The sequence below is a fragment of the Carcharodon carcharias genome, chromosome 15, assembly GCF_017639515.1.
Source record: "Carcharodon carcharias isolate sCarCar2 chromosome 15, sCarCar2.pri, whole genome shotgun sequence".
Taxonomy (NCBI): domain Eukaryota; kingdom Metazoa; phylum Chordata; class Chondrichthyes; order Lamniformes; family Lamnidae; genus Carcharodon; species Carcharodon carcharias.
In genome coordinates this window covers 7,462,852-7,479,685 of record NC_054481.1, presented here as the reverse complement: position 1 = coordinate 7,479,685, position 16,834 = coordinate 7,462,852, and the positions used below count along the sequence as shown (strand labels likewise).

Genomic DNA, 16,834 nt, shown 5'->3' with positions numbered 1-16,834 from the left:
AGAATTGTCCTTACCTCTATTAATTTCCGTTCATAGGTGTTGGCCAGCTCATCATTATCAACCACAGGTTTAGGTTCTGGGATCATAATATCTGTATCACCACTCCGCAGGTTTGGAAGGACTAAATAAGATGAGATAGCAAGACAAGTTTAAAATTATGCATTTATTTTTGTTATTTTGTGCAAAGAAATTTATAGCTTTTAATGCTGATATATTATTGCACCTCAAAAAATATTTCCAATTATCAAGATTATTATGCTATCTTTATCTATTGTCCTGTGGGGACAACTAGATTATTTTTAAAACTAAATAATTCACTTAGTGTCTTTCCAGTGATGTAACCATGTTACATCTCAGACTCACATACAAAAGCCAAACAAAAATAGAAAGGATTAATTAACTTTGATGGTGCCAATAACAGGTCACTTTCAATGGGAAACATACAATAAAAACACAAAATATCCAAACACAAATACTTGTTTCCATCACTTAGAATGTAACTCTTTCGAGTACAAACATGTTTCCATCCGTTTCAGATGAAGTTACATTGTTTCATAGTTTGCCATTGTGAGATTTGAACTCTTGATCTTGGGGTTACAAACCCAGTACCATAACCACTTGGCTATTTAGGCCAAGCAAAATAGTAGACAATTCAGTATTACTCACAATACAATGTATTTCAAATGTAGCCACTTTCCAATATCATGTAGCTTGATAGCAGTGTTTTTTTAAAATCAAATTATCATTCAAATCCAAATGGACCTAAGCACAGTGCATCATACAAACATACAAATTAAGAGCAGGAGTAGACCATTGGCCCCTTGACCCTACTTTGCCATCTGATAAGATCATGGCTGACCGAATTGTGGCCTTAACTCTACTTTCCTGTCTACCGCTGTAACCTTTTACTCCTCAAGAGCCTATCGAACTCAGCCTTAAAATATTCAACGACTCGGCTTCTACTGCTCTCTGGGGAAGAGAAAGCCACATACTAACGACCCTCAGAAAAAAATTTCTCCTCATCTCCATCTTAAATGGGAGCCCCCATTTAAACTGCGTCCCCCAGTTCTGGTATCTCCCATAAGGGGAAAAAACCCTCTCGGCATCCACCCTGTCAAATCCCATCAGGATCTTATATGTTTCAATGGGATGTCCTCTCCTTCTTCAAAACTCCAATGGGTATAGGCCCAAATTGCTCAACTTTCCTCATAAGATAATCCCTTGATCCCAGGAATCAATCAAGTGAACCTTCTCTGAACTGCTTCTAATGCAATTATATCCTTTCTTAAGTAAGGAAACCAAAACTGTACACAGTGCTCCAGATGCAGCCTCACTAAGGCCCTGTTCAACTGTTGCAACACTTCCCTATTTTTATATTTGATTCCCCTTGCAGCAAACGCCCCAAAGTTGCCTTTCTAATCACGTGCTATAGCTGCAAACTGACCTTTTGTGATTCATATACCAGAACAGCCAGATCCCTCTGCACCGCAGAGCTCTGCAAATTCTCCCCATTTAAGTAAAATATTGCTTTTCTATGCTTCCTGACAAAGTGGAGAAGTTCACATTTTCCCACAGGATATTCCATGTTATAATAACCCTTGTGGTTCATTAATGTCCTTTGGGGAAGGAAATCTATCATCCTTACCTGGTCTGACCCACGTGTAACTCCACGCCAAGAAAAATTGGTTGACTCTTAACTGCCCTCTGAAAAGGCCAGGGCAAGCCATTCAGTTCAAGGGCAATTATGGAGGAGCAACTAGTGCTGGCTTTGCCAGAGACGCTCACATCCCATGGAAGAATAAAGAAAAAAATTGCCAAATTTTTGCCCATTCAGCCTGGCTATACCCCTTTGCAGACTCTCTACAACTTACGTTCCTACCTTTCTTGGTGTCATTTGCAAATTTAGCTACCATATATTCGTTTGTTATGGCACAGCGGACGGTAAATGCTGAACTGTTCAAATCTCAGAGGGAAACTTGAAACAGCTGCCACAACTATCTTATAATTCGTATTCATTTCAAGATGCGTGTCTTGAATTCAGTAGGTTTCTTACAAAACTAAACTAAACCTTTATTAATTTTTTAAAGATGATTTTAAGCACATACATAGGTTTACAAATTACTACTATGATAACTCCTAGTACCCCTAGCTAATCTAACTCCCAGTTACACCTCCGTTGAGGCAACAATAAAACACATATATTTTAAAAGACCCAGGCAAAGTAACAGGATACCCTGAACAGTCGAATTCAAAATGAGTTTTCTTCATTTCAGTTCATGTAGACAGCAACTTGAGGCTTAGAGGCTGAAGGCTTTTCACACTTCCTAGATCTTAGAATGCCTTGCTTTTATACGTAACCTCATCTCCTTCATACAGGTCTCTCCCTTTTTAGTGTAAATCCCATTGTTCCAAAATGTCTTTTCAACTCTACTTTTCCAGTAATAAAAATCTTCCATAGTATCAGTAAAATCAACAGTATGTGGCTTCTTCTGGCTAAGTGTAATATTTCACCATCTCTTTTGAAATTCAAATTACTCTGGTTTATCTAAAAAATGCAAATTTTCCCTTTACAACTCACATTTGAAAACTCCAGCCATGTTTACCTGTTTAACATTTTAAACCTAGCCTCTCTTATGATACATCAAAGCCTTCAGGTCAACTGTCTTTAATTCAGTTAAGTGTCTCCCCCCCCCACCACCGCCCCCCACTCCACAACACCACCACCACCACCACACACACACACAAACATACACTGCAGCCCTTATCAAATGCCTTCTGGGAATCCAAGTGCAACACATCTACAGGTTCCCCTTTATCCACGTTGCTTGGTATTTCCTCAAAGAACTCTAATAAATTAGTCAAACACAATTTCCCTTTTCACAAAATGTGACAAACCCTAAAGAAAAAGGAAAAAAAACTTATCTTTTGAAAATGGCGATCGGCCTTGGAGTTTGGGAACCACAGCTCCCATAGGGCCCCAGCGGTCTCTGCGCATGCACGGGCCATAGAATAGCCGCACATGCGCAGATCTGTTTTAATTTTCAGCTTCTGCACATGTGCCAGCCAGTTACAGGCCGTTAAACAGCCTTGCACACAAGCGCAGTTTGTTTCTTTTGCTTTTCCAGCTGGAAACTATTCCTGCACGCCTGCACAGAAGGTAAAACCAAGGAAAAATGTGCAACAGTGAGAAAAGAGGGTCAGGTGATCTAGAAGGGTATGCCATTCCACAGAAAATGCCAGAAGCAGCACAATGGGAGCTGTAGGCAGCAGGTCCCAAAGTAAAGGAGAAAGTCCCAAAGACCAGGGAGTAGGCCAGAAGGAGGTCTCGAGAAGACAGTCAAGTTAAGGGACAAGGACAGTAATTTGAAACAGGTCCTGTAAGTGGGATTGAAAGTAAGGAGCTGAAGAAAAGATTCTGAATTAGAGACAGAGCTGTACGGAGCAGACTTGAAATGAGGTGGGCTTGAGACAAGCCAGGAGATCCAAGGAGGTAGCCAAAGGTTGGTGACTCTTTACTACAGGTCTTTGGAGCAGTGGTGCTTTACTTGGCATGGCTAAATATCTGAGTGTGTGCATGGAAGATACAGCTTGAATGCATGTAAAGATCCAGGGAAGGGAACCTTGGAAAGAGAGGTTGAAGCCTTGGAGGTGAAGACATCCAAGTAAAAGAATCATTTGGGAGAGAATTCTAAAGCAAGTTCTTTGAGTGTGGAGATTGGAAACCTTTGTGAGAAAGACAGAGTTCCAGTGAGACAAGTTGGCTCACAGCATAACAAGCACCTGAAGGGTTGATGAGAAATCCACTGAAACTTGGTTTTGGAGTATGGTGTGTCTGGCTGTAGTTCGCCTGTTAGTAAGGATACAGTCCATGTAAGCTGCGAACATTAGAGTATAAGATACAGTTCGTAACTTGTGTAATCTTTAAGAATTTGGATATATTTCTGTAAAGGTATGGTTGGGGTGAAGGAGTAGTGTAATATCGTTCATCTTTTCTTGTTTAGTAAATGTTTTTTTTTGTTAAAAGTTCACCAGCCGACTCCTGTGACTTTGTTCAGTAGCCACCCTCCATGTTTCTAAACAAAAAATAAATAAAAGTTAGGATCTATCAAGCCAAGTTCCATACTGATTTGTCCAGTTGTAACATCAGCTGTAACATCATAATGCAATCATGGTTTTTGTTAAGATTTTCTGAGTGCCCTGCTTTCATCTCCTTAAAAACAGGTTCTATCATTTTCCCTATGACAGATGTTAGGCTAGCTAGCCTGTAGTTTCCTGCTTGCTGTCTCCTTCCTTTCTTGAATAGAGGAGTTACATTCACTATTTTCCAATCTGATGTGGCCTTTCCATAAACTAGGGAGATTTGGAAAGTTAAAAACAATGCATCTACTATCTCCACAACGTATCCTGGATCCTCGGATGCAGCCATCAGGTCCTGGGGATCTGTCAAACTTTAATTCTAATAGTTTTATCAGTACCCCTTCGCTGGTGATGTGATTGTTTCGAGTTGCTCTCTCCCTTTCACCTCTTGATTGACAAGTATTTCTGGGATGTTATTGGCATCTTCTACAGTGAAGACAGACTGTTCAACAAAATATTTGTTCAATGCTTCCAACATTTCCTTACTTCGAATTATTAATTCCCCATTTTCACTCTCCAGAGGACTAACGCTCCCTTTCAATACTCTCGCCCTTTCAATACTCTCTCCCTTTTTAAGAACTTATCGCCTTCAAGGTCACATGCTGGCAAACGTGTGGCAAACTGGCCAAGCCAAGTTCTCCACTTTGCAATTAGATTGCCTGGTGTGCAAACTACAGAGCCTTTCCAATCTAATGGCACCTCAACAAGATATATAGTAGTTCAAATTGCCACCAAGTAACTAATTTATCCTGATTCAGTGTATCTCTGGCGTCTGTTGAATTATATGAGCGTATATTATTATATTAACTTCAAAGGAATATTTAATGTACTGCTTCATTCACATGACCCCAAGTCATAACACACGACTTAAATATTTAAATTCTCAAGACTGGAATACAAAATTAATAAAACAACCTCCAATTTAATTGCTTTATTGAAGTATCCTAATGTAAAATCTGGAGATATTTTTCTAAAAAAATAAAATTCAACATTAAATAGGTGCAACAAGGTCTGAAATTATGATTAAAAAATTTAATTTGTTCTCACAAATTCACTTGAGGGACAGCATGAACAATATTTGTATAAATCTGCATCCAGTAGAAATTCTGACCATATTTTATGTAGTAATTCATTCTGTTTTTAACCAGGTCATTATCCAAAGACAAAATACCAGAGTGCTCCATGCCTTGCTGTTGCTCAACATTCACACAAGAGAACTAACAATATACAAACATAAGAAACAAACATGAGTAGCCCACACTGGCCCCTGACTCTGCTCTGCCATTCAATGAAATCATGGCTGGTCTTTTACCTCAATTTTGACCCTATCACAACATTCTTTGATTCCCAGTTTGTCTAATATAACAAATTGACCAGAAAATAATGCACCCCATTTTGGGGTAATTAAACAAGATTGCAGGGAAAGTGTATTGTAGGATGTATCCATCAATTTATTACTTCCCTCTCGTGTATGACACAAGTTCCACAGAGGTCTTTTTATATTGCACTAATACCACCAGGTTCCCAAATAGCTAAAAATGGGTCTTTCTAGCTGCCAGTGTTGGGGAGATTATTTTGGACAAAGGGTGAAAACAGGCACAAAATGGGTGCTGTGCTGATAAGAAATTCCTGTATTAAAGTATGTATTTAGCACTTCAGTTTCAGACTGACAACTGCAGGTTTAACACTCAAGCACTGACTGAATACATCTTTCTGAGAGCTGTATATTTAGCCTGCAATCTCTCACTTACACAAAAGGTGCGGTTGGTGCTGGCTGGAACAAAACCCAACATGGAAGTATGTCTCAAGAGTTATATAGGGGGTCTCCTATGTGGTACAGGGGATCCTGGTACAGAAGGCAGAGAAGGTGAGGGACGTTCTCCATTGCAGCAAAAAATTTAATGACTTGACAAGAATAATCAAGGTAAGATCCCATCTCATAAATACGCTTTTCAATAACCACACCATCCCCAGCATCATAACCTAAACACACTTCACCTATAATCTAACTGTACACTGACGTTCACACACCCCACACTATTGTACCCTTCACAGGTGCTACACGCACCTCAGACATAACTCACAGCTCTTCAGCCATATGAGGCGTCACACACACGCACAACTCACTCTCTCTTTCTCGCTCTCTCGCACTCTCACATTCAGAATCACCCCCACTTCTTTTCCAGGACAAGCTAGCACATAATAGATAGCAGCAGCAGCAGCAGCAGCAGCAGGACCTGATCCCAGGAGTTCACCATAACATCTTTCCCCTTGAGAAAACAGTGCTGGCCAGGAGGGGAGTGAGAGATGCTGTGGCTGGAGACAGAGAAGCGGGAATCTCACATAGGAGGTATGTGGCCACTCTAACTTCCTTACAGATGAATGATTATTCCTGATTCCTTATCACCTGAAGCTATCCATACTCCCATGTTCCATATCATCTCATCACACACATCCTCCTACAGTGGTCAGTCAATTTCAGTCAGTAAATTAACTTTGAAAGCTGAGCATGTCTTTAAGTAGCACTCAAAATCCTCAGCATTGACTTGTTTACTCCTGTCCAGCCGGTCACTGGCAGGCCAGATCAATAAATGAAGCATTACCCACCAAAATGCCAAGCAACGGTCTGCATGAGAGCTAGCAGTCAATCAGCTCCTTACAGATCCTCAAACTCGCTTTCAAACCTTTACCAAAGTGTCCTCTTGCACTAAACCAGCACTGCACGCTTGAGACAAAAACAGAAGATGCTGGAAAAACTCAGCCGGTCTAACAACATCTGTGGAGAGAGAAAAAAAAAGTGTTGGCGTTTCGAGTCCATTTAACTCTTCTTCAGAACTAAAGAGAAGAAAAGTAAAGTGCAATGAAATTTATACTGTTTAAGGGGGGGTGGAGCAGGTGAAGCTGGATAGAAGGCCAGTGGTAAAGGAGGCAAAGGAGAGATTGCCAGAGATGTCATGGACAAAAGGACAATGGGGTGCTAATGATAGTGGTGCTGGCTAAAGGAGGTGCTGATGGTGGCATTCAGGTCAGAAAGCAGAATGTGGTAATAGCAGGACCAGGGTAAGCACTCTGGAAAGAACATGAACAAGTGACAGATAGCCCTTGTGGGGGTGGGGTGAGGGGAGGGGACAGTTGTGGGAAAAAAAGATTGAAAGTAGGTGGGGATAAAACAATGAGTAAAAATGAGAACAAATGAAAATTAAAATAAATGGATAAAAAATAAAAATTAAGAAAGGAAAAAAAAATTTTTCAATGAAAATAAATATTGAAAAAAAGAGGATTAAAAAGGGGGTGAGGACGGAGGAGAGAGTTCATGGTTTGAAGTTGTTGAACTCAAGTGTTAAGTCCGGAAGGCTGTAAAGTGTCTAATCGGAAGATGAGGTGCTGTTCCTCCAGATGGTGTTGGGCTTCACTGGAACATTGCAGCAGGCCAAGGATGGACGCGTAGGCATGAGAGCAGGATGCTGTGTTGAAATGGCTAGCGACAGGAAGGTCTGGGTCATGTTTGCGGACAGACCGAAGGTGTTCTGCAAAGCGGTCATCCAGTCTGCGTTTGGTCTCTCCGATGTAGAGGAGACCGCATTGGGAGCAGCGAATGCAGAAGACCAAACTGAGGGATTTTGATTCTTGCCTCCTTGTGGCTTCTGGCCTGCCTGAGCAGTGCCGACTTTGTCCAAGGAGGCTGCCAAGGCTCCAGAGGCTCCTGACCCTCTGGTTGGCCCCGCAGCATCAGGAGCCAAGCTGCTGTCCTTGAGAGCATGCCGAGATTGGAGACGGCCTTCTCACAAGATCGCGCCCCCAGTCTTGCTGCTGGCAAGTGTGCACTCAGGCCCCAAATTTGGTTCCGACATCAGGATCCTGAGCCGGTGGAACATTCTGCCCATGGTTCCCAAACTACCATCATTGAAGAGTTTTCCTTATCCTGTGTCATGGGTAATTGTACTCTGGTTTTTAAAAAAAATATATTCTTTCCTTTAAGGGATGTGTGCATCACTGACATCCCTAATTGCCCTTGAACTGAATGGCTTGCTAGGCCATTTCAGAGGGCAGTTAAGAGTCAACCACATTGTTGTGGGTCTGGAGTCACATGTAGGCCAGACCAGGTAAGGATGGCAGATTTCCTTCCCTAAAGGACATGAATGAACCAGTTAAGTTTTTACAACAATCAATGATTGATTTTCTTTTTTTTTTAACTCTTTCCATGGGATATGAGTGTCGCTGGCCAGTATTTATTGCCCATCCCTATTTGCCCTTGAACCGCTGCAGTCCACATGGTGTAGGTACACCCACAGTGAGGTTAGGGAGGGAGATCCAGGATTTTGACCCAGCAACAGTGAAGGAATGGCAACATTGTTCCAAGTCAGGATGATGTGTGACTTGAAGGGGAACTTGCAGATCATAGTGTTCCCATGCATCTACTACCTTTGTCCTTCTAGGTGGTAGAGATAATAAATTTGGAAGGTGCTGTCGAAGAAGACTTGGTGAGTTGCTGTGGTGCAAACTTGCAGGTGGTACAAGTGGTGGCGGGAGGGAATGTTGAAGGTGGTGGATGGGGTGCCATCAAGCAGCCAGCTTTGTCCTGGATGGTGTTCAGCTCTTCAAGTGTTGTTGGAGCTGCACACATCCAGGCAAGCGGAGAGTATTCCATCACACCTCTGACTTTTGCCTTGGACATGGTGGACAGGCTTTGGGGAGTCAGGAGACAAGTTACTTGCTGCAGTATTTCCAGCCTCTGACCTGCTCTTGTAGCCACAGTATTCATATGGCTAGTCCAGTTCAGTTTCTGGTGAATGGTAACCCCCAGAATGCTGATAATGGGAAAGTCAATGATGGTAATACCACTGAATATCAAGAGGGGATGGTTAGATTCTCTCTTCTTGGAGATGGTCATTGCCTGGTACTTGTGTGGTGTGAATATTACTTTCCACTTAACAGCCCAAGCCTGAATGTTGTCGAGGTCTTTCTGCAGATGGGCATGTACTGTTTCTCCCTTTTCTGATGCCTATTATTTGTTTCGGGGAAGGCTTCTAAAAAACATCAACAACTTGTATTTGTACAACACTTTTAACGCAATAAAGCATCCCAAAATGCTTCTGGGGACATTATAAAACAAAATATGGCACATAGATGGGTTTCTTGAAGCGCAAGAACATCAGACATCTGTGTTCTAAATTTCCTTGACAAAATCTCACATTTCACTCGAGATAGACTATCAGCGCTGAAATGATAAATGCAGAATGCTGGGTCTTGGTTGATTGGGCCCTAAAGGAACCTTTGGTCAACATGTTTGATGCTTTTACGCTTTTCAGAACAAGCGGCCACTTAGAGGCACACAGTTGTTTTCCTGATAAGTTAGCTGGCAAGTTCCTGATAAACCAGCACACACATGGGGACCACATGCAGGTATTTTCAACTCCTTCACATTCTAATTAAACAATATAGATTCTGCATCAATACTTAAGATAACTCTCCAATTCAACAATGCAACACCGGCTTAAACGGTTCCTGATTAAAGTTAATGTTTAGAAAATAAAAACTGAAAATTTCCTGCAACATGTTGTGACGCCTCCTTTTCAAATTTTCTAGATAATGTGTAATTTGTTACAAGTCGGGGCAAGGCTGAAATGCAACTCCATGGCCTGAATTTCAAGCTTGGTAAGCGGCCAAGTGGGTGGAGTCCGCTCCCAGCCACGGTCGCATTGCAAACACGACTTCATGCTGGATGGTCAATTGAGGTCCGCCCTGCACAAAACACGTCTTCTCAATGGTTGGGAGGGGGGGACGGGACCCTGTCAGGCGCCACATCCAATGACGGCCCGGTAGGCACTTTAAAACCCGCAGAGGCAGCTCCCTGAAGGCTGCCAGGGGAGAATTTTTGCAATCTGTCCGGGAAGCCGTTTCATTTGAACGATGGCCTCACCCAGCAGCTGGAGATGTCAGGTGGGAAGGCGTCAGGTGGGCACTTGACCCCAACGTTTCTCAGGCAAGTGCCTCGCGGTCCTTGTGGAGGAGGGTGATGTCAGGCAGGGCACTTGAGTACCCAGGGATGGCAGGAGGAGGCCACCGCCACTGACCAAAAAAGCCTGGGAGGAGGTGGTAGCCGAGGTCAGCGGCCATGGCATTGTATGGCACACATGAGTGCAGTGCCACAAAAGGTTCAATAATCTACTGTGTTTAGCAAGGGTGACTACCGAGTTGGCATGGATCAGCGTGTTGAAGTGTTAAGGGCTGGCCATCTCCCCTTGGAGCTCAGGCCTGCTAAGAGTCAGAGTGCCAACTGTCACTGACACCGGCGCCAGCCAAGGAGGTGGGTGCTGGCTGTTTGGCCTGAGTGCCTTGCGGGTCAAGGGCCATGAATCAGATGCAGCACTCGCAAACGTAAGTTTAAAGCAGCGTAAGCACAAGAGTGATCTTCTGTTCTGCCATGTTTTGTTAATACGCTTACTGGTGTAACCATTAACACCACATATTGTTATGTTCATTTGATGTGAGTGCCAACATGATATAGATTTTGCTTTTGTCTTAATATTCCGGGTATGCTTCACTTGTTTTGTAGGTGCTGGGCACGCCAGCATCTCATGCTGGGCGTGAGTGGCTCTAAACTTTATTGCACAGGCACTGAATGGATACTGGGTTCAAAGGAAAGAGTCATTTCACACATCCGGGATGGAGGCAGCACCTCCGGCATAAATGGAAGTAGTTCTTTGGCAGCCTAGCTGAAGGAGCATTGGATCAAGGCATTCCTGATGTCCCTGCGCCCCCCCCCGAAGCTTACAGAGATCTCCCTCCACATCCTCAATGTGCTCCTCACCAAGCTCCTCTTCTGACTCGCTGCTGGATTCATCCTCTGTGGCGTTTTGAGCTGCCTCAAGTTCCCCTTCCTCCAGTGGGTCCCCCCCTTGCCAGAGCCAGATTGTGGAGAACAGAACATGCAACCACTGTCAGTGACACCCACTAGGGAAGGTATTGTAGTGCTCCCCCTGAACAGTCCAGGCATCGAAACGGCATCTTCAGAAGACCTATGGTCCTCTCTATCACCGCACTTGTGGGGATATGACTCCTATTATAACACTACTCTGCCTCTGTTCTTGGGTGGTGGAGAGGTGTCATAAGCCACCTTTTCAACGGATAGTAGCTATCCATCCAGTTGGACTGGAGCGCCTGGCAGTGTCTCAGGGTGTAAGCATCATGGGAGCTGCCAGGGTACCTTGCAGAATCTGTGTCTTGTGGTCACAAACTACCTGGATGTTCCTGTTGACAAAGGCACGCAGCTGACCCGCTGGTGTCTTGATGGCTACATGTTTGCAGTCGATTGCACCCTGGATGTGGGGGAACAGGGGAACCCAGCAATTGCTGCAAACCCTCTGGCTCATTCAGCCTGGCTGGCCTCGTCCATACGGAAATGAATAAATGCCATTACCCACCTGAACAGAGCTTCTGTCACCAGTTTGACGCAAATGTGGACAGCTGATTGGGACACTCCACAAAGATCCCCACTTACCCCTGGAAAGAATCAGAGGCATAGAAGTTGACTTTCACAGCCACTGGCATAGGGTGTCCACCCACACAGTTGGAGGTGATCTCAGGGCCAATCATCTGACAAATGGAGGTCACAGTCGCCCTGGAGAGGTGGAGCCTCCTTCAGCATTGCACCTCGGACATGTTGAGGTAGCTGCATCGCTGCCTGTAAACCCTGGCAGCACGATAGTGGTGTCTTGCAGATTCCTTATATCCTTATCACATGCCCTCCCACCTAATTTTGTATAGTCAGCAAATTTGGATCCATTACACCTGCCTCCTCCTCCAAGTCATCAATATAGATAGTAAATAATTGAGGCCTTAGAGCTGATCCTTGTGACACTCTTATCTTGTGCAGTAACCTTTTATGTGGCACCTTACTGAATGCCTTCTGGAAATCTAAATACACTACATCTACCAGTTCCCCTTAATCAACTGGGCGTGTTATCTCCTCAAAGAACTCTAGCAAATTTGTCAAACATGATTTCCCTTTCACAAAACCATGATAACTCTGTTTGATTGCGTTAAGCTTTTCTAAATGTCCTGCTATTTCTTCCTTAATAATGGACTCTAGCATTTTCCCAACGCCTGTTGCTAGGTTGACTGGCCTATGGTTTACTTTTTGTCTCCCTCCTTTCTTGAACAGGGGTGTCACATTAGCGGTTTTCCAATCTTCTGGGGCCCTCCCAGAATCCAGTGAGTTCTGGGATATTTCAACCAATGCCTCCACCATCTCTGCAGCCACTTCCTTTAAAACCCTTGGATGCAGGCCATAAGGTCTGGTGACTTGTCTGCCTTTAGTCCCATTAGTTTCTCAAATACTTTGTCCCTCGTGATAGAGACTATTACAAGGTCTTTCCTCCCATTAGCTCCTTGTTTATCTGATATCTTTGGAATATTTATAGTGAAGACCGATGCAAAATATTGGTTTAAATTATCTGCCACAGTTCCCCACTATCAATTCTCCAGTCGCACACTCACTTTAGCTACTTTCTTCCTTTTTATACCCATAGAGGCTCTTGCTGTTTGTTTTTATATTTCTTGCAAATTTACCTTAATAATCAATTTTTCCCCTCTATTAGCTTTTTAGACATCCACTGCTGGTTCCTAAAAAATTCCCAATCCTCTGGCCTACCATTTGTTTTCACCGCTTTGTACACCTTTGTTTTTGATTGGATACTTTCCTTGACCGCCTTTGTTAACTACAGGCGGTTCATCCCTCTCATCGAGTCCTTCCTTTTGACCGGGATAAATTTTTGCTGAGCGTTATGAAATACCTGTTTAAATGTCTGCCACTGCTCATCCATTGACCTTCCCCTTATTCTATTTTCCCAACCCACTTCTGACAATTCTTTCTTCATACCTCTATAATTGCCCTTATTTAAGTTGAGGACACTAGGTTGAGATCCGAGTTGCTGAATTTGAAATTCTACCATGTTGTGATCGCTTCCCCCGAGGGGATCCTTAACAACAAGATCTCTTATTAAACCTACCTCATTACACATTATTAAATCTAGAAGAGCCTGTTCCCGCATAGGTTCTGCAACGTATTGCTCTAAGAAACAATCCCTGATGCACTCTACAAATTTGTCTTCCATGTTGCCCTTGCCAATCTGATTTGTCCAGTCAATATGCAGATTAAGATCACCTATGACAAGGGCAAGGACAAGGACACCTCCATTATTTCCCAATTTCTACTTTGTCCTACAGTGAAGCAACTCTTCAGGGGCCTATAGGCAACTCCCACCTGTGACTTCTTCCCCTTGCTATTCCTTATTTCCATCCAAACTGATTCCACGTGACAATCTATTGCACCTATATTATGATTCACCACCGCACTAATATCTTCCTTTATTAACAAAGCTACCCCAACTCCTTTTCCTTTTTGCTTATTTTTCTGGAATGTTGAATACCCTTGAATACTGTGTTCCCAGTCTTGGTCACCCTGCAACTACAGCTATTAGCTGTAATAGCTAACAAGTCATATCCATTTATTTCTACTTGTGCCATAAACTCAACTATCTTGTTACAAATGCTGTGTGCATTCAAACAAAGAGCCTTAAGCTTTGACTTTTATCGTTATTACTCATTTTGGTTATAATTTCTGCTGCGCTCTTCTGATTATATTTTCTGCCCCTTCCTATTATACTTTGATTATCATTCGTCTCTTCACTACCCTGCACCTCAGCTCTCTTGTTTATTTTTGATTTTCTAAACTTCCCTTCAATTGAACCCTCCCCCCGGTTAATTAGTTTAAAGCCCTATCGACAACCCTAGTTATACGATTTGCTAGGACACTGGGCCCAGCATGGTTCAAATGAAGCCCATCCCAACAGAATAGCTCTCTCCTTCCCCAGTACTGGTGCCAGTGCCTCATGAATCGGAACCCATTTCTCCCACACCAATCTTTGAGCCATGCATTCACCTCTCCAATTTTATTTATCCAATGCCAATTTGCACATGACTCAGGTAGTAATCTGTAGATTATCACCTTTGTGGTTCTGCTTTTTAATTTAGCCCCGAGCTGCTTGTAGTCCCTCAGCAGAACTTCTTAGTCCTACCTATGTCATTGGTACCTACATGGACCACGACAACTGGGTCCTTCCCCTCACACTCCAAGTTCCTCTCCAGCCCAGAAGAGATGTCCTTAACCTTGGCACCAGGTATGCAACACAGCCTTCAGGACTCTGTCTTTGCTGCAAAAAACAGTATCCATTCCCCTAACTATGCTATCCCCTAGATATTTTTATATTTCATTTTTAATGGCCTTAAGTAGCCCTTTAATTGTTGGCGGGAGCGGCTACAGCACCCACGTGCACCCGACGGCCTGAAGATTGCTCGCATATGGATTGACATCAGGGCACTCACCCCGTCTAAGTTGGTTGTACGCCCACCCGCGAGATGTAAAATTATGGCCCATATTACAGATGAGGATTTTACTCAGGATTTTAAACTTCAGATTATTTCACTACCTGCTCACATTGAAATTATTTTCCTCTGGTAAACTGATCTGAGGATTTACATTCAGCAGTCAGAATATCTGCCAACTTATTTAGACAGTATAATTTTGCTGACATATTCATATATCTTATGCAAGGCATAACATAATTTAACATTCTCCTCAATGTAATTCTGAAACAGTCACTGCCTACCACTCAGATGAGTAGTTGATCTCAAATTGTTTGAGTATTAATCCACAAAATAGTAACCTTAACTGGATTTATATTTAAAATAAATCATAATTTGCTTATTCTCCTGAGTTGGCAATATGAGAATATCAAAATATTTCACTACAAAAACAGTACTGTCACAAATCATGAAATTTTTTGCTGATTTTTTTTAAACTGTGTATTCAAAAAATGACAGCTGTATTATGAGATGGGGAAGTGATTTGAAAAGCTGCAAAAATTAAGCTCTGAGGTCCGCTGAGTATTAACTCTGCGCATCTAAAAAATACTAGGACTGTCAATATTCCCAGATTAGTCATTGTTCATCACTGGTAATCAGAATATTTAAATGTACGTGGATACATAATCTCTAACAATTACGTTAAATCAAAATTATCAGGGCACATTTATTTTACAGTGAGTTGACAAAACCAAAACATCAATAATATTTCTCAAGGAAGCATAAAGTTTTAACTTTGAGAACATTTCTAAGTTCACCATAACTTCAGTCCCACCCAGACAAGGAAATGAGATATGTCTTAACATGCAACTCAGTAACCCAATAGAAAGTCTACCCTTCCAATAAGCATCAAGATACAAAATTAACCATAAGGTTTAGGCAATTTCAGTGATGTTAAAAAGAACAACTTTGGTGCTATGTATTGAGTAACTGCCTTTCATTTGCCATAAAATATAATTTGCCTCATGTATTTACCCTCATATGCGTAAAACAATTTAAGAATTTATTGCAGCAGCAAAAAGTAAAGCCATTTTAAAGAAATGCAATTATAAAAAAAGGTCAACAAGAAATGGATTATATCAAAGACGCTACAGTTTTCTTTAGGAAAGATTTAGATTGCCAATTTCACATGGATGCAATGTGATATCAGGTGTGCATCAACAGAAGCTGGTAGTACAAAACATAGGCATGGTACCGGTGTGATTTCTGAATAAACATAATGTCAGCCCCACTAACTTAAGCTGCTTCATCAATGACCTTCCTTCTATCATAATGTCAGAAGTGGGGATGGTCGCTGATGATTGCACAATGTTTAGCACCATTTGCGACTCCTCAGATACTGAAGCAGTCAATGTCCAATGCAGCAAAATCCAGGGTTGGGCTGACAAGTGGCAATTAACATTCGCGCCACACAAGTGCCATGCAATGACCATCTCCAACAAGAGAGAATCCAACCATCGCTCCTTGACGTTCAATGGCATTATTGAATCCTCCACTATCAACATCCGGGAGTTACCATTGACCAGAAACTGAACTGGACTAGCCATATAAATACTGTGGTTACAACAGCAGGTCAGATGCTAGGAATCCTGCAACAAGTAACTCACTTCCTGACTCCCCAAAGCCTGTCCACCATCTACAAGGCACAAGTCAGGAGTATGATGGAACACTCTCTACTTGCCTGGATGAGTGCAGCTCCCATAGCACTCAAGAAGCTTGACACTGTCCAGGACAAAGCAGCCCGCTTGATTGGTACCACATCCACAAACATTCACTCCCTTCAGCACCGATGCACAGTAGCAGCAGTGTGTACCATCTACAAAATGCACTGCAGGAATTCACCAAGGCTCCTTAGACAGCACCTTCCAAACCCACGACCATTAGCATCTAGAAGGACAAGGGCAGCAGACACATGGGAACACCACCACCTGGAAGTTCCCCTCCAAGTCACTCAGCATCCTGACTTGGAAATACACCGCAGTTCCTTCACTGTCTCTGGGTCAAAATCCTGAATCTCCTTCTCTAACAGCACTGTGGATGTACCTACACCACAGCGACTGTAGTGGTTCAAGGGCAACTAGGGATGGGCAATAAATGCTGGTCCAGCCAGTGAAGCCCACATCCCATGAATGAATAAAACAAAAAGCTAGTGTGAGATCACCTCCAGGAGTATATTAGACTGTCATTCCAGTTTAATTATATTTCAAATCCAGTTTATAATATCAGTAGGGAGCTAAGAAACTCCTCACACGCTCCTCAGAATAGAAAGTTA

The 16,834-nt window shown here is 42.7% G+C and overlaps 1 protein-coding gene across 5 annotated transcripts in view; it reads right to left on the bottom strand.

Annotated features, from left to right (window-relative positions):
- snx29 (sorting nexin 29) overlaps positions 1–16,834 on the bottom strand; it is a 523,801-nt gene that overhangs the window by 292,256 nt on the left and 214,711 nt on the right. For all 5 annotated transcript variants that reach the window (XM_041206786.1, XM_041206785.1, XM_041206787.1 and 2 more), the window contains one exon: positions 15–121. In XM_041206786.1, coding sequence (XP_041062720.1) covers positions 15–121 — 107 coding nt within the window. The remainder of the gene's footprint in view (positions 1–14; positions 122–16,834) is intronic.